Below are 20,417 nucleotides of genomic sequence, written 5' to 3' on the forward strand. Positions count from 1 at the left end.
CGGTGTCAGAGGACACATAAGGGACCCTGCTCTCAGGGAGCAAAGCTGTGGTAAAGGGAATGTCCCTTCCCGGGGTCATGCTGTGAGCTGTGACACAAGAATGAACGGGGTTGGGACCAGCCTGTCCCCTGTACCAGTTTAGTGTGTGTCCCCAGCGGTCCCAGGGAGTCAGCACAGCTCCCGTGCCCCTGGACAGGGCAGGAGTGGTGGGGCTGGAGCCCTGCGTGTCCCTGGGGAACAGCGTGGGTCTCGGCTCACCTCTCCCTTCTGCTAGTCCTATCCCCTCTTGTGCACACTCATCCCAGCTGTGTCCTAAGCAATAACTCGTCTGTGTGTGTGTGTGTGTGTATGCACACGTGTGTGTGCACATGTGCGTGCTGCTGCCTCGTGCTCGTTCTGAGCCAGGCCCCCCGGGGGGGCTGAGCACCTACTTGGACCTGTGGTATCATGTGCTTGCCTTGCACTAAAGTTGGAGAGTATTTAAATTTTTAACCTTTTGTTAAGTGTAAGATTCGCTGTGCCTTGTGTTGCTGTCGTATCATGCGGGGGGTGAGGGGGGGGCCACTCTGGGCCATACAGGGTTGGTGGCTGTGAGGAGGAGGAGCAGGGACTCCCATTCCTGGGGTGCCATGGGCTCTGCTTGGTGCTCCACTCCTCGGGGAGGGGCTGGGGCTGCCCTCCAGGGCAAGGGCTTATGCTGAGCCCCAGGGACCACGGGTGGCCTTCGGTGGCTTCTGCTGGGTGGTTTGGGTCGGTGCAGGGGTATGAGGGGTACAAGACCTTGTGCCATTGGGGTGCTTGTGTCTGCTGTGGTCCCCTTTGAGGCATGTCCCTGCCCTGCTCCCCTGTCTGCCCTCAGCACAGCCCCCCCCAGGGCTGTCACTGGTGCGCTGTGGGACCCTCTCCGGATGCTGTGCATCGCAGCTCGGGGGGGGGGGACCTTGTGCCAGTATTGGAGCACTGCCTTCTCAGCCCAAGGGACAGCCCCTCGAAGTGGGGGACACAGCGTGAGCAGGGTTAGGGTCACAACATTTGCCATGGGGGAGCTTGTGAATGGGGGCAGCCTGGTCAGGGCGGCTGCAGGGTGGCTTTGGGGATGGGGGTCGGCGGTGGGGCCGGCGGCAGCCTCGGCAGCCCTGTGCGCAGCGCGGGGGGGGGCCACACACAGCTGCACCGGGATGAGAATAGCAAGTGCGACTGGGTAGCTAGGGAACAGTTGCTATGGGAGCGGGCCGAGGAGGAGTTCTCACACTCGGAGGGGGCATCTTGGGGTAAAATCCAGGAATTTTCTGCAGCCGTGGAAGGAAAGAAGGCAGGGTGGGGGGATGGGGACTGCCTGGGGATTGATGCTCCCACTGCACTGGCCAGGGCTGCCTGCGCTGCCCCCACCAGCACTGCCTGGGTTGTGGCACCCTGGCGCCAAGGTCCTGGGGTCACCAACATGTTAGTGGTGCCTGTCACATGGCCAGCGTGGCTCTGCAGGCAGGGCCGGGTGTGGGCAGCCCATGGCTTAGCCGTGAGTGGGGCAGGGAAGGGGTTTTGTCTGTCCCCAGTCCCCCCCAGCCCAGGTGTGTCCCAGCCTCAGTGTTTGGGGGATGCCTTGTCCCTCTTCCTGTCCTTGCTGGGGGAGAGCAGTGTGCAGGAGGGGGGGTGGGGTGTGCTGGTGTACAGCCAAAGCTGGAACTGGTGAGGTTGGGCCCCACGGACACAACAGGCCCTGGGCAAGCTCTGGGTGGGCCCTGGGGTGCTGAGGAAGGGGGGGGGGGGGGGGGGGAGTCCGGGGCGCTGCCCTGAGCTGCGGGGCTGTGGCAGCAGCGCCGGCACACGATTTTCAGGGGTGAAGGATGCTCTCAGCTGTTGCCTGGGCAACGGCTCCTCCTCCAGCCCACCATGTGGCTCGGGGAGCGCTCCCCCGCCTGCCTCCCCCCGCCGCCGTGGGGAAGGGGAAGGCAGCTCCCGGCCCCCGGCACTGACGGGGCCGGAGGCCTGGCTCCTCTGGCCTGACAATGCCCGCGGGCCCCACCGTGCCCCCCGCCTCCACCTTACCCGTGCCCCGAGGGAGCACCCAACCTCCCCTGCATGGCCGCAGCCCCCTGCTCGCCGTGGGTGCTGCTCGAGCCCCCCCACAACCGCCGAGCCGTCGCTGCCGGGCTGCCATGGCCACGCTGTGAGGTCCGGTCACAGGAGACGAGTTCCAGCAAGGTGAGTCGGGGCCGGAGCCGAGGGGACAGGGGGACACGCGGCCACCATGGCCCTGCTCCGAGCGAGGTGGCGGGGCTTGGCTGGCTGCCGGAGCCGGAGCCGCTCTGCTCGGCTGTGGTGGGAGCGGGCTGCCAGTGCCCGGCTTCCCCGGGTCGTCATCCCCTGGCCGGGATGGAGGAAGTCCTTCCGGCCGGGTCCTGGCAGAACAAGGCGCCGTGTGTTCGGCCGCAGCGGGCGCCTGCCGCCTTGCCCACGGGGAGGAAGTGGCGGCAGGGTCACGGCCTGCGTGGGGCACCCCCGCTGGGCACCCGCACGCCGTCACCCACCCGGCCTCTGGCCCTGGCATGTGACGAACACTGGTGGCCCCAGGGTTGGCACAGCTCTGCCCTGTAACCACGGTCCTGCTGCTCCTGGCACAGCCCCATGGCATCAGGGCACAGCAGCGGGAGAGGGGGTGCTCTTGCCCCTGGAGTGGGTGCAGTCCTGGGGGGGGGTGTCTCCCGTGGGGGCTGTGACCACCCAGAACAGCTGGTGATGTGCCCCCCACCAGCAAAGAGGTGAGAGAGCCCTAGCGCAGGGGGATGAGGACTCAGACCAGGAGGGCAAGGGGGCTGCATGGGGGCAAGAGCAGCCCCCCAGGGTGTAGGGTGCCCCCAGGGCAGCCCTATATGTCACCCAGTGCCACCTCTGACCCTCACTGTCCTCAGGGCACAGCCACGTGTCCCGCTGCAGTGTCCCGGGGAGGGGGGGGGGCTGTTAAGGTCTGGTTAGCGGCTGAGCTGCCCTCCCTGCCAGTGTCCCTGCGCTGCGGCTGGGACCGGGGGAGTGGGTGACCGGAACCCCCTGGCTCCCCACGGCCACCCCCGGGGCAAGTGCACGGCCAGCGGATGGGGGAGCCGGTGGCATCGCCCGACAGGGCATCTCAGGTCCGTCACCCCACCCGGACCGTGGGGCCGTCTCCCGGGGATCCCCAGCCCCCACTCCGTGGGGCTCCCGCGGCCACCACCGGGGATGCCACAGCCCTCACGCCACCGGCATCCCGCGGCCGTTCCCCGGAAGGGGAGGGGGGCGGGGGGGGATTCCCGCGGCAATGCCCGTTCCCCCCTCCGGTACCCCCCGCTCGGCGGCGGGTCCCGGGGCGGGGGTGCGGGGGGCCCGCCGGGTCCCTCCCCGAGCCGAGGGCGGGGCGGAGCGGCGGGGCGGGAGCCCGGGCGGGGCGGCGCGCGGCGGCGGCGCGGGAGCGCTCACCGGAGACAAAGGCAGCGCCGGGAGGCGGCGGCGGCGCCGCGCACCGGGGCGCGCACCGGGACCCCCTTCCTTCCCCCCCTCACCTCCCCCACCGCCGCCGCCCTATGGAGCCGCCGCCGCCGCCCGCCGCCTGAGCCACGTGCGCCGCCGCCGCCGGTAACGGGAGCCGCGGAGGGAGCGGGCGCGGCACCTCCGCCTGTTGCGCGGCGCGGGGACAGCGGGGCCGGGGCGGGGGCGCGCGGGGCCACCGATAACCGGGGGCCGGGTCGGAGGCGCGCGGCGCGTACCGGGGGCGCGCGCCTCCGGTCCGTCCCCGGCGGGCGCGCGCCGCGGGGAAGGAGGAGGAGGAGGAGGAGGGGGCTGCCGCGCCCGGCATCGGGAGCGGGGAGGTCCCCGCCGGGGTGTCCCCCTTCCGCCGGAGGCACCGGGCGGGGATGCGACGCGGGCAGTGGGGCCCAGGCCGCGGTCGGGGGGTAGCGGGGCGGCCCGGGGGTACCGGCGGGACCCGACTCGGCGGCTGCTCCCAGCCTGGCGGCCGGTCCGCTCCCCGCCCGGCGTGGGTGTCTCCTAGCCCGGCCCCGCGCCTCCCCCAGCCCGCACGTCCCCGGCCACGGCAGCCTCGCTCCCCTCCCGCACGCCCCAGCTGCAAACGCCCCCGGTCCCCAGGCGCCGCCTGCCCGCCCTGTCCCGGTTCCCGGTGTCCCCTCGGCCGTTACCTCGGTGCCCGACCCACGGCCCTTCCCGCACGATGCCCCCCACCCCCCCCACCCCCGGGGATACCCAGGCTGCCGGCAGGGAGCCTGTTGCAGTCGGGGCCGGCGAGCTCTGCCCTCACCGAGCTGGCCTTAGCCAGGCAGCGGTGGCGGCTTGGGGCACCCCGGAAAGGGGCACCCCCACCCCCCTAAAGACCCAACATCCTGATGCTGCCTCAGCCCCCGCTTTTGTCTGCGTAATGAAGCAGCCTCCGCCAGAGCGTGGCTGGGGCTCCCCGGCCCCTTCCTTCCCCCATCCATGCATCCATCACTCCTTCCTTCCGGCTGGGCTCGGTCCTCCGGCCACGCTGCCCTTCCCTCTGGCCCACAGCACTGGTGGCCTCGCCACAGTCCCCTCGCCAGCATGTGACCCTGCCCCATGGGGTGGCTGGGGACTCTGCCCCCCTTAACTGAGTGGAGGCACGTGGGAGCCCCGGCACCTCTGTGGTTGCCCTGCCCTTGGCCACCGCCGCTCCAGCACTCGCCCTCCTCCCTGCTCCCCAGCATTAAGCCCGTTTTCTCCCCCACCACCATAATAATAATCCTGATGGGTGCTTACGTGCGTGCCTGCCTGCCAGCACCCATGGGTGCTGCTCCCTGCTTGCTGATGTGCACAGCCCCCCCACCCCCGGCACATTCTGTCCTGGTTTGATGCTCGGCTGGACATGACTGAGCTGTCACCCTGCCTAAAGGCAGGGACATGGCAGGGGTGATGGTTTGCATCGCTGCCACCCCCACCCCCCCATCACCATGTTGGGGTGCCACCATCCCCTGACCATCGCTGATGGCTGTGATGCCAGTGATGGCCATGATGCACGTGCTCCCACGAGTGCCACGTGCCGCAGGCAGCTGGCCACTGGCTCCACACGTCTCTTGTCCTCGCTGGACACCCCGGGGCACTCCGCTTTGGGCAGCACAGGGGCCAAGCTGCCTGGGCTCTGCAGCCGATTGGGGGTGCACTGGGTGGGCAGGAGGGGAAGGATGCCAGCGGATGCATCGTGACCTCGAGGGCGTCGATGCTATGGGGCCACAGCATTCGTCTCCTGCCCTGGGGTGCCCGGCAGTGCTGTGGTGGGGTGCTGGAGGGGGTGTGTGTGTGCAGGTTTGCAGCCGTGGGGGCGACAGCGGGGATGCGCATGGGGCTGGGCACAGCTCCCCGCCGGCTGCGGGTGCCGCTGCGCATGTGGAGCGAGTCGCCATGGGAACGGGGCGGCCGCGTTCCCGCCACGCTCACGCTCACGTCTGTCTCGTTGCAGGGCCCCCTCCCCAACGGCCCCCTCCCAGCGATGGGCAGCGGGACCCCGCCGGCCCTGTCCCCCCGCCACCCACCCTGCCGGCCCCCTGCCCCACCACCTGCCCAGCGCACCCACGCCTGACCCACCCACTCCAGCCCCCCCTGGCTCCATGGCGAGGACGGACCCCTGACGGCAGGCGCCCGCGGGCCGGAGGAGACACCGCCGGGCACGGCCCAGGGAGATGCCCTCGGTAGCCCTGACAGCATCGGGTCCTGTCCTGGCCCTGCCGCCACCCTGAGCATCCCATCCCCTACCCCAAGGGCAAGGAGAGGCAGCCAAGATGGTGATGTCCCAGGGCACCTACACCTTCCTCACCTGCTTCGCGGGCTTCTGGCTCATCTGGGGGCTCATCGTGCTGCTGTGCTGCTTCTGCAGCTACCTGCGGCGGCGGGTGAAGCGGCAGCAGGAGGAGCGGTTGCGGGAGCAGAGCCTGCGCGCACTGGAGCTGGAGCCGCTGCACTATGAAGGTTATGGGGGCAGCCCCCCCGGCATCGCCATTCCCCACCGCCTCCGCCTCGAGCCCCACCATCATCACCCCCACCACCACATCCCACCCCCCCGACCCTGGAGCTGCCGGCACGGTAAGGAGCAAGGAAGGGGCTCTCGGCAGCCCCGGAGCGCGCGCCTCCCTCTTTTTGGTGGGGGTACATGGCACGAGAGCGAGGGTGCAGCACTGATGGCAGCAGGGGTCCGGGGGGGTCTTTGCCTTGCAGAGTCAGACCTGTCGAAGCCGCCGTGCTACGAGGAAGCACTACTGATGGCGGAGCCCCCCCCGCCGTACAGCGAGGTGCTGATGGACACGCGGGGGCTCTACCGCAAAATCAACGCCCCCTTCCTGAGCCACGAGCGGCTGGAGAAGCAGGAGCAGCCCCCCAGCTACAAACCCCTTTTCCTGGATGCCGGCTACGGCTCGGCGCTGCACCTGCCCCGCTCGGCGAGCCCCGGCCCTGCCTGCCCGGACCTCTACCTGCAGGCAGAGTGCTCCCCCCGCATGTTTCCCAGCTGGACGGACTCGGAGCTCAGCAGCAGGGACACCTACGAGCCGGGACCCTGGCACCTCCCGGTCTCCATGCCCCTCTTCGGCAGGACTACCGCTGTCTAACGGTGGCCCCGAGGGACCCCTGGACCTTGCTGCGGGTGCCCCTCTGGCACCAGGGAGGGCGGGGGGGGGGGGTGGGGGTGGTGGTGGTGGTGTTGGTTTCGGTTGCCCGCGTCACCCCGGGGACGCCCGCCCCGGTGTGGGCCATCGCTGCCGGCGCGGAAGGGGCTGGTTCCCCGTCTGGCCCCCACTGGTCCCCCCATGGCCGGGGGTGCTGGGGACCTGGACTCTGCTCTGTTTCTTAAATTTTTTGTTTGTTACAGTTTGAGAATAAAAGTTTGTGGCTCGGGTTTGCCTCCCGGCGGGCTGGCATCACAGGACCCCCCCCGAGCCAGTGCCCCCCTCCCTCAGCCCTTCCCAGCCCCCCCCCTCTAGCAGGCTCCAGCACCCCCCCCCAGCAGGCTGCAGCCCCCGTGGGAGTCGCTTTATTTATTAACAGACATGAGCACACTGCCGGTACAGAACTTGTGCTTTCCAAAAACAGTTACCGTAGGAGGGGAGGAGAGGGGCCAAGCGGGGGCCAAGCGGGGGGGGGAGGAAAGGGGGCTCCCGGTGAGGAAGGATGGGGGAGGGCAAAAACCCCACACCAGTTCCCCACCGGGTTTTGGAGAGGGGGGAGCGCCGCCGGCCGCAGCCTCGCCTCGGTTGGGTCACTTTATTGCCATATTCATTTATTATTATTCCTTTTTTTTTTTTTTTTTTTGAACTCGTGCAAAGTATGGGGGGGCTCTCGGGGGGGCACGAAGAGAACGAGGACCCCATCCCACAGCCGGGCAGGGAATGCGAGCATGCCCCCCCCCCTCCTCAAAGGGGATCTGGGGCAGCTGGGGGGGGATTGCTAAGGGCAGGGATGGGCTGACACGGCTCCTATCGACAACTTAAAAAAGAGAGAAAGAGATGGGGGGGGGGGGGGGGCTGTAAAAGGTGCCCCGGGGCGGGGGCACAGCGGGGCGGCCCCCACCCGGAGACCTCATCCTGCGGGGCCCCGGCGGGGCGAGGGGGGGGCCCGGCCCCCGGCTGCGGCCCCCCCACACCCCGCACCAGCTGGGGCGGGCTGCCTGCACCAGCAGCGGGGCTCGGGCTTACAGGCCCCCCCCGAAGCTCTCCTCTTCCTCGGGCAGGGGGTCTGCGTCCCAGCACGTGATGTCGATCTCTGAGGGACAGGGAGGATGGGGGGGGGTGGTGTCAGGGCGACACGGAGTGCCCCACAATGGGACAGCTTCCCCCCCCACCACCACCACCCCCACTCACCTGGGGGCTTGTTGTAGAAGACAGGCTGGGGGGCTTTGGCGGATGGTTCCTCAGGGGGAGGCACCTCCTCCTCCTGGGACTGGCTGAAGTAGCCCTCGCTGGCCTGGCGGGGGGGAGGGTGTAGGTGCAGGCGGTCAGGATATATCCCACCCCTCCCCCAGACCACTCCATCACCCTCCTGACATCCCCTTCCCATCCCACTCCCCCCCTCCCCCCCCCCCGATGAAGCTCACCTGCTCCCCACGACCTGGCGTCCCATCCTTGGGGGCCATCTCCCCATTGGTGATGGGGGGGGTCTCCCGGCCCTGGGCGTCCTCCTGAGGGGCACGCTGACAGCTGAGCCCCTGGGGCTGGGGGTCCCCTCTGCCCGCTGCCTCCTCCTCCTCCTCCTCCTGCTCCGCGTCGCAGAAGGTGGCGGGGGGCTCAGGCAGCTCATCCAGGCTCAGCAGGGGACCCTCGTCGGGCAGCGTGGCTGGGGGGCCCTCAGGGACGGGGGTGGCAGGCAGGGGCCAGGCAGCAGGGGTGGTCTCCCCGTCACTCTGCCACAGGTCGATGAGGCTCTCGGGGTTGGGGGTCTCCCCAGGCTGGGGCTCGGCGGCCACAGGTGGTGGGGAGGGCTCGGTGGGCTCCAGGGTCACCAGGTCCCCCAGGGCATCAACCCCTGCTGTCCACGCCGGCCTGGGGTCAGGCTCGTCCCCAGGGGGCTCGGTGGCCTTGTCCTCGGGACCCGGGAAGGGCCAGTGCTGCTCTGGGGCGGCTGGCCCGGTCTCCTGGGTGCTGGGGCTGGGGGAGTCTGCAAGGGGGATGGATGACAGCGGTCAGTGGGGACAGATCCCCTTCCTCATCCAGGGCTGGGGGGACACCTGGGGAAGGGGCTGCAGCTGGATGGGGGTGGTTCTTTGGCCTGGGAGAAATGGGGAGATGCTGCAGGGATGGGTGGGAGTGGCTGTGCCGGGAGGGGACCGATGGCACACACCACAGGGGACAGAGGGGACAAGGTGATCCTTTGGGGAGTGGGTCAGGTGTGTGGGGGGAGTGGGGTTGGCTGGGCCTTGCTGGGGGGGGGGATGTGTGGCTGGGAGGCACGGGGCAGGGGGTGGAGTGTGGAGGGGTGCCCCGGATAGTTGCAGGAAGGAAAGCTGGGATGCACCAAGGGATGCAAAGCGACCAGTGGGGAGCAGCTGGGACACACGGGGGGATGCAGCAGAGCTGGCTGGGATGCGCTGGGGATGCAGTGGGACAGTGGGGATGCATGGTGGGCAGCAGCAACACTGGCAGGGGGATACTGGGGGATGGCACAGATAGGGCAGAGTCACATTGGGGGGGATGCGGCAGAGAGTACTGGGGTGCACTGGGGTGATGCTGAAGAGTCGGAAGGCATGTAGTGAGGGGCGGGGGGGATGCACTGGCGACAGCGGAGATGCACTGGCTGGGGCAATGCACTGGAGATGGGAGGGTGCATGGGGTGAGTGCAGCAGAGCCAACAGGGATGCACCAGTGTTGGAAAATGCACTGGAGCCAGCAGGGATGCAACAATAACGGCGGGGATGCACTGGGGAGGGGGATGCAGCAGAGACGGCGGGGATGCACCGGCACGGAGCAGCAGATACGGCGGGGATACGCCGGGGGATACAGCAGACGGCGGGGGCTATACCAAGGGATGCAGATGGGACAGCATGGATGCACTCAGCGATGCAAGGGAGGGTGGCAGGGCTGAAAGCATTGGGGCTGCAGCAGGGGCTGCAGAGGATGCGAGGGGGCTGCAGCGGGGGGACACGCTGCCAGGAACTGCAGGGATGTGCCCGGACAGCCCCAGGCAGGGGCAAGCAGTGGGAGCCCTGTGCCCACCTTTGGGCGTTGCCGGCGTCTCGTGGCCCGAGGCACGGGTGCCCGGCTCGCCCAGCGGCGTGGCGGCCGGGCTGGGCTCGCAGGGGCTGCAGCCCGCTGCCGAGGCCTTGCGGTAGTCCGACTGGCTGCCTGCGGACAAGGGAGATGGGGTGGCGTGGGGGAGCTGCCCACGTTGGGAGGATCCAGCACCCGCCACCCCTGCTCCTGCCCCATGCCAGTGCAGCCACGAGCTGTCAAATGCATGTCTCCATGTACCTGCCACCGCATCGTCCCCTCCTGCGGTGGCAGGGCAGAGGCACCCAGGGGTGCAGCAACCACTGTGCCACCCACATCCCAGGCATCCCCACCGGCCCCATGCAGCCGCAGCCCCTGCATCTGCCAGGTATGGGGACAGGCAGCCCCGTACCTGCTGTGGCACATGCCAGCCCTGCCCACGCATCGCCCAGCTGGGCCCTGGCACAGCCTCTCCTCTGCAGGCACAGCTCTGTGCCCCACTGCCCCCTGGCCAAGGGGCACAGCCCCACATGGCCCCAGGCATTGCCTGGCTCCTTCTGCCCCATGGGCACAGCCCCACACGATCCTGGGCACAGCCTTTTCCATCCCCTGCTGCCCCACGGGCACAGTCCTGTGTGGTCCAGGGCACAGCCTGCCCTGACCCCTTCTCCTCCATGGGCACAGCCAGACATGCCCCATGGGCATAGCCTGCCCCACCTCTGTCTGCTCCGTCTGCAGAGCCTGCCCTGTGCCCCCTTTATTCCATGGGCACAGCCTGCTCCATCCCATGGCAGAGCATCATCTCACCAGGCACGGCTCTGTCCTTTCCCCGTCTGTCCTATGGGCACAGCCTGCCTGGTGCCCCCTCCCCGTACCACAGGCACAGCCAGCCCCACAGGCACAGCCTGCCACTTTTCCCCCACCCCAGGGGCATGGCGCCCACTGTGGGGTCAGCCCCAGATGGGGCATTCAGGGTGCCCACGGGTGTGGGTACAGCCCCGACTTGGGTGCCCAGCCCTCTCAGGGTGCCCATGGGAGGGGTGCTGCCTCTGCCGTCGGTCCGGTGGCTCCGTCCTCACAACCCCCCCGGCCTGGTGTGCTGTGGGGCTGAGGTGGGCTGTGGGCCAGCTGCCCACGGCTTGGCCCCCCTGGAGCTGCATGCCCGGGGGCTCCCAGCTACCTACATGGGAAGAAAGAGGAGAGATTTGGGGTGCGGTGGCAGGTGATATAGGGGAAAGGGGTCCGCGGGGGGGAGGAGGAGGAGGAGGAGGAAGAAGGCGGCCCACTGTCAGCTGTCTTTATGAAATGACAGTGCAGACGACCTGCCGAGAGAAAGACAGACAGACGGACGGACGGAGAGAGAGAGAGAGCAAAGAGATGGATCAGTCCCTGCTCAGCGCGGCCATGGTGGGGCCGGGGCACCGGGGCACCGGGACAGGAGGACAGCAGGATGGGAGGCAGCACCAACAGCAGGACAGGAGGATGGTGGGACACGAGGACAGAAAGACAGCAGGACAGAAGGACAGAAGGACAGGAGGCAGCATTAAGTAGCCAGGTGGAGAGAGAGGCCAGAGATGGCCACGGGGCCAACTGTCTGCTCAGGCACAGTATGGCCCCACAGCACGGCCCCACAGCATGAACCCATGGCACAACCCACGGCACAGCTCCACAGCTTGGCCACAACACACAGCACAACCCATGGCACAGCCCCACAGCACTGCCCCGAGGCACAACACCACAGCACAGCCCCACAGCACAGCCCATGGTACAGCCCATGGCATGACCCCACAGCAAGAAGACACATCACAGGTTCCCACCCCACCCTGGCACAGCCCCATGGCACAGCCCCCCCCAGCACAGCCCCCCCAGCATGATCCCCAGCGCGGCCCCATCATGTGGCCCCACAGCTGGAGGTGCCCACCAGGACAGCCAGCCCATGCCCTAGAGCCACAAAGAGAGTCCCAGGGCTTGACCCCAGACTGTGGGGCAGCCCAGCTTGCTCAAGGGGCACCCCTTCCCAGCCACCCCCATAATGGCCATCCCTCTGCAGGGACAGACCCACTGCCATGGCCAGAGACCTGCTGGCATCACCTTGATCCAAAAGCGGGGTGTTCTGCACCGCCACAGTGGCGCCCCACACATGTCCCACTGGCTCCTGTCCCTTTTATCTGACCCTGTGGGAAGAGTTTCCTTCCCAAGCCACCCCCCCTTGGACTGCTGGGTGCCACCTCAGCTGCACCCTGACCATGCTGCCAGCCTGGCTGTCGGCGCGATGCCGTGATGGGTGGGCAGATGACACTCGAGCAAGCAGGGAGCGGGATGCACCCCACCCTTGCAGAAGACCTCCCCCTGGCATCCAGCCCCTGACAAGCCGCCCCGGCAGCAGGGGCCACAAGGTGCAGTGGTAGTGGCGGCGGCGGTGGTGGTGGTGGTGCAGCAGAGCAGGACAACCCCCTGCCATCCTCGTGCCCCTGGCAGCCCCCATCATGGCACCAGGGACAGAAGAGGGGACATTGCCCCCCCAGCATCACAGCCCTGGTGCCCCCCAGATCTGCTGTGACCTGCTGAGCTGCGGGGAGCCCCAGCAGCACTGCACTCACCTGCTCCGCAACCCGCAGACCCCCCGGCCTCTCTGTGCCCCCCCTGGTCCCTGCAGCCCCCCAGTACCTCACCTGTCCTGTGGCTGCCCGGTGAGATGGTGTCACTGCTGCCCGATGCCACCCGCTCCTGCTGCTTGAAGAAGTCCCGGGGGTTGTCGGGCCGCTGAGCGATGATGGCAGCAGCCTCCTGCAGGGACAGAGGAGGCTGAGACCCACTGCCCTGGTGCCATGGAGCTGTGGGACCATCCCCCATGTACCCCCCAGCTTGGTTCCCATCCAGCTGTGGGCACTGTTGGCTGGGGAGCAAGGAGTGGGACCAGGCATGGTCACCACTGGACTCACCTCCACTTCCGACTCCGATTTCCTGAGCTGCTGCCTGTCGTCCTCCTCTTGCTGCTCCCCCTGGAAAGACACATGGTGTCACCCCTCCCCGGCCCCAGGACACCCTGGGGGCCCGGCTGGGAAAAGCCATTCCTGGGAGGGCAGTACCAGGCGGCAGCTCTGGCTCTGACCCCGGCCCCGTGCCCACCACCACACTTACGAAGATGGACTGCTCCTTCAGGCGCTGCCGGGCCTCCTCTGCCTCCATGCTCTGCTGCTTCCGCCTGCGATGGGGGCACGGGAGAGGGGCTGGGCACCGGCTCCTGCCAGCCCCTGCCCCCCAACCCTCTCCCAGCCCCATCCTTGGTGGGGACAAACACCCATGCACCCACCCAGCCGCCTGCGGCACGTGCACAAGCATCCTCTGTGTGTGTGACCATCCCGTATCTCATGGGACACAGCCCCCCCACCCCAGCCCCCACCGTGCCTGTGCTCCTCGATCTGCTCCTCCCGCTCCCGGTAGCGCCGCTCCCGCTCCTCCTGCTCCAGCCGCTCCTGCTCCATCCGCTCCTGCTCAAACCGCAGCCGGGCATCCAGGGCCTTTTTCCGCTCTTCCTCCTTACGCAATTCCTCCTCTTTCTGGTGGAAGCGGGGGATGAAGGACAGGGCTGTCCATCAGCTAGCCGGTGGCTCACCCCATTCCCCGGGGGCCACCGGCTGCCCAGTCCCGTACCCCACCTTGGCTTGTTCCCAGAACTGCTCCCGGTTGAGCCGCTTCATCTCCACGGTGGCATCAGTTTTCTGGTAAGTGGTGCCCTGGGACGGAGGAGAGGCGGGGGGGGTGGAGGGGCTGGGATCAGCGAGGGGGAACAACAGTAAGCGGCACACGGGGTGACGGACTGTGGCAGACAGGAGCCCCGGGCGGGAGGGATACCCCGCGCCCGCCGCCATCGCCATCGCTGCCATGGGGACATTACCACGGGCTCGGCGTTCTCGTCCTCCCGCAGCCGCAGGCGGTGCAGCACTGGGCTGGAGACACGGGCCAGCCCGTTGGAGAGCCGCTGCCCAATGGCCCCCGGGTCGATGTCCTCGACGCTGCTGGCATTGACGATGACATCCACGCCCTGGGGGGGGGGTGAGCGGCCATCAGCAACCAGGATCAGTGCCCCAACAGCATCGTCCCCTTCCCCGGTGTCACCCACCTGGAAGAACTCGGCGATCTTGGCCACGTGGCTGGCGCAGGCACACTTGCGGGCATCTGGCACATCCTCGCCCACCTGTGGTAGCCGGGGAGGAGTGGCAGGGTGACCCCCGCCCCACTGACCACCATGGGGCAGCAGGACTGTGGGGTACCCACACGCACGCACCATGGGCTCCCTCACACCCAGCCATATCCCTGCCAACACTGCAGCCCTGGTGGGCACAGACCTCCCCAGCATGGCCTCCCCACTCACCCAGTTGACGAGGACATATTTGGGGAGCACGGCCTGGGGGTCCTTGACGCTGCAGAAGCCATACATCACCTTCTGGATCTCAAAGTGGCCAGAGAGCTCCAGCAAACCTCCACCTGGCACAGCACCATCAGCCCACGTCTACCCAGCACCAGAATGGCTGCCGGGGACAATGCCGGCAGAGTCAAGCTGGCTGCAGGGACAGAGGACCTTACCTCCTGAGGCTGCCAGCTTCAGGTCATCGGAGCCATCCTCATATGTGTAGAGGGCCCTGGGGAGACCAGTGTGGGTGAGCCATGGCCAGGGGAAGTGTGGGATGCCCCCACCTCCCCATCCTGCTAACACTGAGGTCAGTGGGGTACTGGCCAGGTGTCCCCAAGCTGCTGCACAGCCATCCCAACCCTTTGTGCATCGCCATCACAAAGGGCCAGGCTGACAGGCAGGACTGTGGGCAGGGGCAATCCCCCCCTGACCCTGCGGGCTGGCAGCCATGGGTCAGGGTCTCAAGGTTGGGGACAGAGGGTCACTCAGGCACAGGAACCAGCTGGCTGCCATACCGTGACACAAGGCACAGCGGCCTCACAGCTCATCACACACCCGTCTCTGTCCCCCCCTGACCCCACCAGTTACCGACTGGCTTTGAGGACAGCCCCATGCCCCGGCAGGGAACTTGGGGATGCTCACATGCCTGGCTGCGTGAGCTGCTGGCCCGGCAGGCACCAGGCCGGGGGAGGACGCTGGAGCACCAGCAGCAGCAAATCAATGTGCCGCCAGGGTGTGATGGGGCCGTCATGGAGACTGTTCCTTGGAAACCGTTCCCGGAGGATGGGAAACCCCCTCTTGCTCCTGCTGCACCCTGGCCAGCCCCCCCGGGGCTCCATGAGGACCCCCTGCCTGCCCGCACCTCCCCAGGGGCATGAAACCGGCTATGGCTGGGGGGAGGACGCATGCCAAATCGGTCCAAGGCGGGTGGGCGAGGGGATGGATGTTGCTAGGCAACCAGCATCCTCCATCACCATGGCAACCCCCCCCATCCCAGCTGGGATGCAGCTCGCCCCGATGACGAGGTGATTAGCGGAGGGGAGCGGGGGAGGCAGGCAGGCAGCGGGGACCTGCCGGGGCCTGGCAGGCACCCAAACCTGCCTGCCACCGTCACGCGCTGCGCCCGGAAAGCCGGGACCGCCCGTGCTGGACACCCCCCCCCCCAATCCCTGCACCGGGGCGGGCGGGCGGGCGGCTCTGCTGATCATTCTGCTGGTGGCGCCCGCACGGTGCTTCCTGGAGCACCAAAATCCCCATGGTGTCGCGGCAGATCCGTTCTTACCCGAGCTCGCAGCCTCCAGACGGAGGCTGGGCTCAGGGATGGGAACTGGGGGGGGCTTGATGGGCAGAGTCCCCCCCAAACCAGGGCCATGGCTGGACCCCGAGAGCTGAAAAACAAGGGGAAGGCAGGTGGGTGCTTGTCACAGAGGGGGCCTCCCTCCCTCCCGGCACCCACCACCCCCTGAGCCCCCGGCAGTGAGCCGCAGATAATTGCACCAACAAGATTGACTTTAATCCGCACATCCCGATCCTGCTAATCGGCCGCCCCAGCCGGCGCCGGATCCCAGCCTGGAGCTGGCAAAGCAGCTGCAAAGCGTCATCTGCGATGCCTGCACCGGGGAAGGATGGCAAATGCAGCCCCTGCCTGCAACCGGGGCCCCTGCCTGCAACTGCAACCCCGGCCCAGGGGACCTGCTGTGATCCCCCAGGAATGGGGGTGGATGGCAGCAGTTTGCGGGAGTCCAGGGCCACAGGCAGAGGTTGGGGGCTTGCAGGGTGGGATGCAGCTGGCTGCGGAGAGGAGAAAACAAGTAGGGCAGAGCCACAGTGTCGCTGCCTGTGGAGCCTGTGTGGGTGCTGGGGGCACCCACTGCCGGCTCTTTTTGCCCAGGACCCCTGCCATGCGGGGTGGCACCTGAGCATGGTGCTGCTGCCTGCACCCAGGGGTGCTCCCAAGGCAGCTGGGTCTTGGCAGGGTCCCATCACCTGGGCACTGCTGCAGAAACAGAGCCGTGCCTCGAGCATGGCACGGCCCGACCCCACGCTGGGGTGGAGGATCCGAAGGTTTCCAGTCCGGAGGCCAGCGGGGCCATGCTGGGACCAGCAGCATCCCCAGGTGTGCCCCAGGGACCCACAGCCCAATAACGTCACCATGAGCCCCGGCAGCGGGGATCAGCCATGGCACAGTGGGTGCAGGCAGCATCATGTATCACCCCCTTCCACCAGCTTTAATCCCTCCACCCAACCCATACAGTCCCTGCCCACCCCCTGGCTCTGGGCATGTGGGGCACCCGTGGGTGAAGTGTCCCGAGCAGCCCAGGGAGGAGGGGTCCCTGTAGCCAGGGGACTCCAGCAAGGACCCCCATCACTCCACCAAGGGGACAGCAGCCCCACTGCCCTCGCACAACCCCATCGCTCACCGGAGCAGGCAAACCAGTACCTGTGGGTGCCAACACCCAGGGAACCCACTGCTTCCTGCCCCCTCTCACCATGGCCGAAGTGGGGGGGAGCATCGCCCCAGCCTGCCTTGCCCCAGCCCGGGCACATGTGTTTCCAATGTGGCTGGGAGCTCCAGGGAGTCGGCGTGCTCAGAAAGCAGCACCAAATTCCTTTCTGATCGAGTAATGGGCCCCAGCAGCCTCCGCGGGGCCGGGCAGGGGGAGGGGACGCTCGGACCCTCCAGGACCGGGCTTGGGGCGGAGGGAATCCCAGACTAAACACAGGGATCCCGGCTGGGCAAGAGCAAGGCATCCCCCGGCACCAGCCCAGGGCTGGGCTCCAGCACAGTGTCCTCACAGCCCCTGGCTCAGCCAGGCTGGGCCACCACCCGGGGGTGGTCCCCATCACCCCTGCCAAAGGCAGCCCCCCGAACATCAGTCCTCATCCCGCACCCAGGCCCTTCAGCGGGGATGATGCTCCCACTGGCACCGAGAGCTGGGCACCCCTGGTGACTGTGGGATGGAGGGGCTGGGGATGATGGGGCAAGTTCAGCCCCACGGATGGGGATTGCAGGGGCTCGCTGCTCAGCTGGGGCTCAGCACTGGAGGAGTGGGGGGAGCCCAGCCCCAGTGCTCGCCTTCCCGGGAACTGTTTCTGCTGCTCTCAGCAGCTTTGGCAGGGAGGGCTCCTTTGCAGCGGATGCCGGGAAGCGAGATGTAGCCGGGGCTGACAGCTGCCTCCTGGCCGGCAACATGCACCGCACTCGCCCACGGCGCCCTTGGGCTGGCAGCGGGATCACAGGGCTCCCCGGAGACCTGGGGCTGGCGGGGAGGGGGATTTGAACAGGGCCACACATCCTGGGCAGCGTCCAGCCCTGCCTTGAGAGCAGGGACCTGGCTAAAGAGCGACGTGCGTCCCTGGTGGGTGCTGGGTGCCCCCAGCTGGGTGCTGGCTGCCCCCCGAGCTGAGCAGTGGGTGCTCCCCAGCTGGGCATCGGGTGCACAGCATGCACCCCGGCCAGAGAGCAGCACACACAGCATGCACCCCGCACCCAACGCTGCCCAGCACCCTGGCTCTGCCCAGTGAGCCGCACGCACCCCAGGGTGCCAGCAGCACCCCCCACGCATGATGCAGGCACCCAAGTGGGACAAGGAGGGGTTTCTGGGGGCCAACAGCCCCAGCCAGCCCCATGGCACCCGGATGGGGCTGGGAGATGCAGGCGGGTGCCGGGAGAAATGGGGTGGCGGTGGGGAGATGCTCCCTGCGGGATCCTGCACCGGCTGCAGCAGGTTCTGGATCCGGCCGGGCCCCAGCACCCGCAGCACAGGGTGCCCAGCACGGGGGGGTGCAGGCAGGGGCAGGGCAGCCTGGGGGGTCCCACCGGGGGAGGCCACCCCCCATCCCGCGCCGGCAGCAGCTCCAGCCCGGCAGGGTGGTCCCAGGCCAGTTCACCGCGATCCCTGGGGATGAGGGAACCCGAGGATGGGGGTCCCCAGGAGATGGCGAGGAGATGAGAGTAGCGGAGCCGGGGAGGGATGCCCGATCCTCCATGGTCGCAGGCCTCGCTCTGCTGGGGCAGAGGTGCCGCCCGCTACCGGGGCACCGCCGAGGCCGGCGGGGAGCGGAGCCGGGCTGGGGGCGCCCCGATCCGCCCCCGCGGGCGCCTCTACCCGCGGCTCCGGCTCCAGACAATGGAGAGGTACCCGGGGCCGGGCCCAGCACCGGGGGGACCCCCGCGCCCTCCCCGCCCTGCACGGACCCCCCGCTCCCCGCGCTCGCTGCCCGGCGGGTGGTCGGGCCGTGCCGGGGGCTCCCCGGGGCGGCGGGTCCCGGTGTTCGCACGTGCCGGCCCGGCGCAGACAAAGCGGGGACCGCGCCCCGGCCCGGTGCGGCGGCGGCGGGCAGGTGCGGGCACCGGGGGCGGCGGGCCGGGCACACACACCCCCCCCCCCCTGCCGCCCCGCCCGCCTTTGTGTGCCGGGGCTGCCGGCATCGCGGGCCCGGGGCGGCGGGGGGCGCAGCGCGGGGCGCGGCCGGTGTTACCGGGCGGCTCCGTGCACAAAGGGCGGCGGCGGCGGCGGGGACAAAGGGGCGGCGGCGGCGGGCGCGCTCACCAGTCGGTGGGGCTGTCCTCGCCGATCACGTCCTGGTAGGAGGCGAGCAGCTCCAGGCGGTGCGCCGCGAAGCCGACGCCAGCCATGGCGGGGCCGGGATGCTGCCGGGGGGACCGGAGGGACCGGCCGCCTGCCCGCCTCCGAGACACTGCCGCAGCGGCCGGGCGGAGGGGCGAGCGGCGGGGAGGCTCCGCCCGCCGCCGCGCCCGGTCCTAGCGCCGCGAACGGCGCCCCCCCCCTCCCCCCCTCCGCCCCCCCCCCACTCCGGCCCCCGCCCCCGCCCCGGCCCCCGCCGCGCCCCCGGGGCGCCTCCGGGGCACCCCGCCGGTTGCGCCGCCGGGCATCGAGCCGGGGCCCCCGGGGTGCGGGCGGCATCGCCCCCGCCCCGGGTTGCCCCCCGCACACGGCTCGCCCCCGGGATCCCGCAGCCATGGGACCCGCAGCCTGGGCTCTGCTTTGCCCCCGCCTCAGAGAGCCTGAACCCCGGGAACACTCACCCCGGCTCAGCTGCCTCCTGGGAACCTGGACCCGGGTGGTTCTGCACCCTGGGCTCTCCTCTGCCCTGGGGACCCTGTGCTACCCCCTCCCCGGGACCCTGCACCCTGAGGACCTCACATGCTGGGTGCTCCTCTGCACCCCAGACCCTCTCCTGCCCCGTGTCCCCTCCACCCTGGGGACATGGCACATCAGGAACCCTGTGCCCTCAGCTCCCCTCTGCCCTGAGACCCGGTGCCCTGAGGTTTCCTCTCCAAGGACACGGCACCGTGGGCTCTGCCCCACACACCCAGCCATGTCCTTGCTGCTGTGCAAAGCATCTATGGGTGCAGCCTTTGTGGGGACCGCTTTGCCGCCCGCCCCTCCATCCCTGCCACTCCCAACCCACCCTGTCCCCTCGGGACCCTGCCAGGCTGCGCACGACCGTGCCTCTTCCAGGAGGTTTTGTCTCTGTGTGAACCCACAAAGTTGCTTTTGCACTGACCCACGCAGGGCTCTGCGGGGGCTCCTGGCTGGGTCCAGGGCAGGCAGCATTGCCCTGCCCCCCCCCCGCCCCCTCCCGGACCCTCAGCACTGCCACATCCCGGACCAGAACCGTGCCAAAGGGGTCTCAGTGCTGGAGCGGCCTGATCCCTGCAGGTTGGTGGCCCTTCCCGAACCGAGCCCTTCAGAGCAGGCTGTGGATGGGCCCCCCCCCCCCCCAAGCTCAGTGGGACAGGATGCCGTGGGCCCTGCCTGTGCTCCCCCCATGCCTGCACGCCCTCCTTGCACCAGCATTTCCGAGCCAGGCCAGAGCCGGAGCCGCCCTAAGAGGCTGCAAGAGTTTGTGAACAGCTGTGGAGCAGCTGCCGGGGCCGGCGCAGGGGCCGGGGCTGTGGCAGGCACCCCACGAGCAGCTCAGCTGGCTTTGGGGGTGGATGTGGTGGCACCCCGCTCGGGGACATGGTGGGAGCTTGGAGCCTGCTGCCGCCAGGCTTTGTTCTCGGAGCAGGGCGGCCGCGGCCCCTCCCCAGGCTCCACCTCCGCAGCCCACCCGAGACCCTCCTTCCGCTGCCTGTGCACAAGCTCCTCGCATGGTGCGCAGAGCTGGTGGGCAAGAGCTGCTCTCGGCAGAGCGGGGAGGCACCTTGGGTGGTGAGAGGCGTCATCAGTAGGGACCAGAGGCAACAGGGCGCCAGTCAGAAGGCGCTGAGCCCTCAGTGGGTGCACAGCACAAGGGAGATGCTCGGCTCCCGCGGCTCTGCCCCTGGCCCTGCTCCAAGGCCG

General features: G+C 68.9%; 2 protein-coding genes across 3 annotated transcripts; one reads left to right on the forward strand and one right to left on the reverse strand.

The window, feature by feature from the left end:
• The first annotated feature begins 5,777 nt into the window (after positions 1-5,777).
• Positions 5,778-6,599, forward strand: PRR7 (proline rich 7, synaptic). The gene is made up of 2 exons (XM_074156499.1): positions 5,778-6,078; positions 6,211-6,599. Exons 1-2 carry the CDS (start codon positions 5,778-5,780, stop codon positions 6,597-6,599), a joined length of 690 nt encoding a protein of 229 aa, XP_074012600.1.
• A 1,079-nt stretch (positions 6,600-7,678) lies between these two features.
• DBN1 (drebrin 1) lies at positions 7,679-18,797 on the reverse strand. 2 transcript variants are annotated; one of them, XM_074155872.1, is made up of 15 exons: positions 18,657-18,796; positions 14,277-14,332; positions 14,065-14,177; positions 13,813-13,887; positions 13,588-13,734; positions 13,349-13,426; positions 13,098-13,249; positions 12,831-12,894; positions 12,632-12,691; positions 12,362-12,476; positions 10,874-11,011; positions 9,696-9,824; positions 8,081-8,640; positions 7,848-7,950; positions 7,679-7,749 (listed from the first exon to the last, which is right to left on the reverse strand). In XM_074155872.1, the coding sequence occupies exons 1-15, from the start codon at positions 18,740-18,742 to the stop codon at positions 7,679-7,681; spliced, it is 1,947 nt and encodes a 648-aa protein (XP_074011973.1). In that variant the 5' UTR covers positions 18,743-18,796. The 2 variants fall into 2 exon arrangements, with proteins under 2 accessions (XP_074011973.1, XP_074011972.1); XM_074155871.1 differs by lacking the exon at positions 10,874-11,011 and having other exon boundaries at positions 18,657-18,797.
• Positions 18,798-20,417: the final 1,620 nt, after the last annotated feature.

This window comes from Numenius arquata, chromosome 11, assembly GCF_964106895.1.
Source record: "Numenius arquata chromosome 11, bNumArq3.hap1.1, whole genome shotgun sequence".
Taxonomy (NCBI): domain Eukaryota; kingdom Metazoa; phylum Chordata; class Aves; order Charadriiformes; family Scolopacidae; genus Numenius; species Numenius arquata.

Coding starts and splice junctions, on each gene's coding strand:
- PRR7 (XM_074156499.1), top strand. CDS start 5,778: ATGGTGATGTCCCAGGGCACCTACACCTTCCTCACCTGCTTCGCGGGC. Junction 6,079..6,210: donor ACCCTGGAGCTGCCGGCACG/GTAAGGAGCAAG, acceptor TTTGCCTTGCAG/AGTCAGACCTGTCGAAGCCG.
- DBN1 (XM_074155872.1), bottom strand. CDS start 18,742: ATGGCTGGCGTCGGCTTCGCGGCGCACCGCCTGGAGCTGCTCGCCTCC. Junction 12,895..13,097: donor GAGCAGATCGAGGAGCACAG/GCACGGTGGGGG, acceptor CCCCCATCGCAG/GCGGAAGCAGCAGAGCATGG. Junction 7,951..8,080: donor CGCCAGGTCGTGGGGAGCAG/GTGAGCTTCATC, acceptor CCCCCCCGCCAG/GCCAGCGAGGGCTACTTCAG.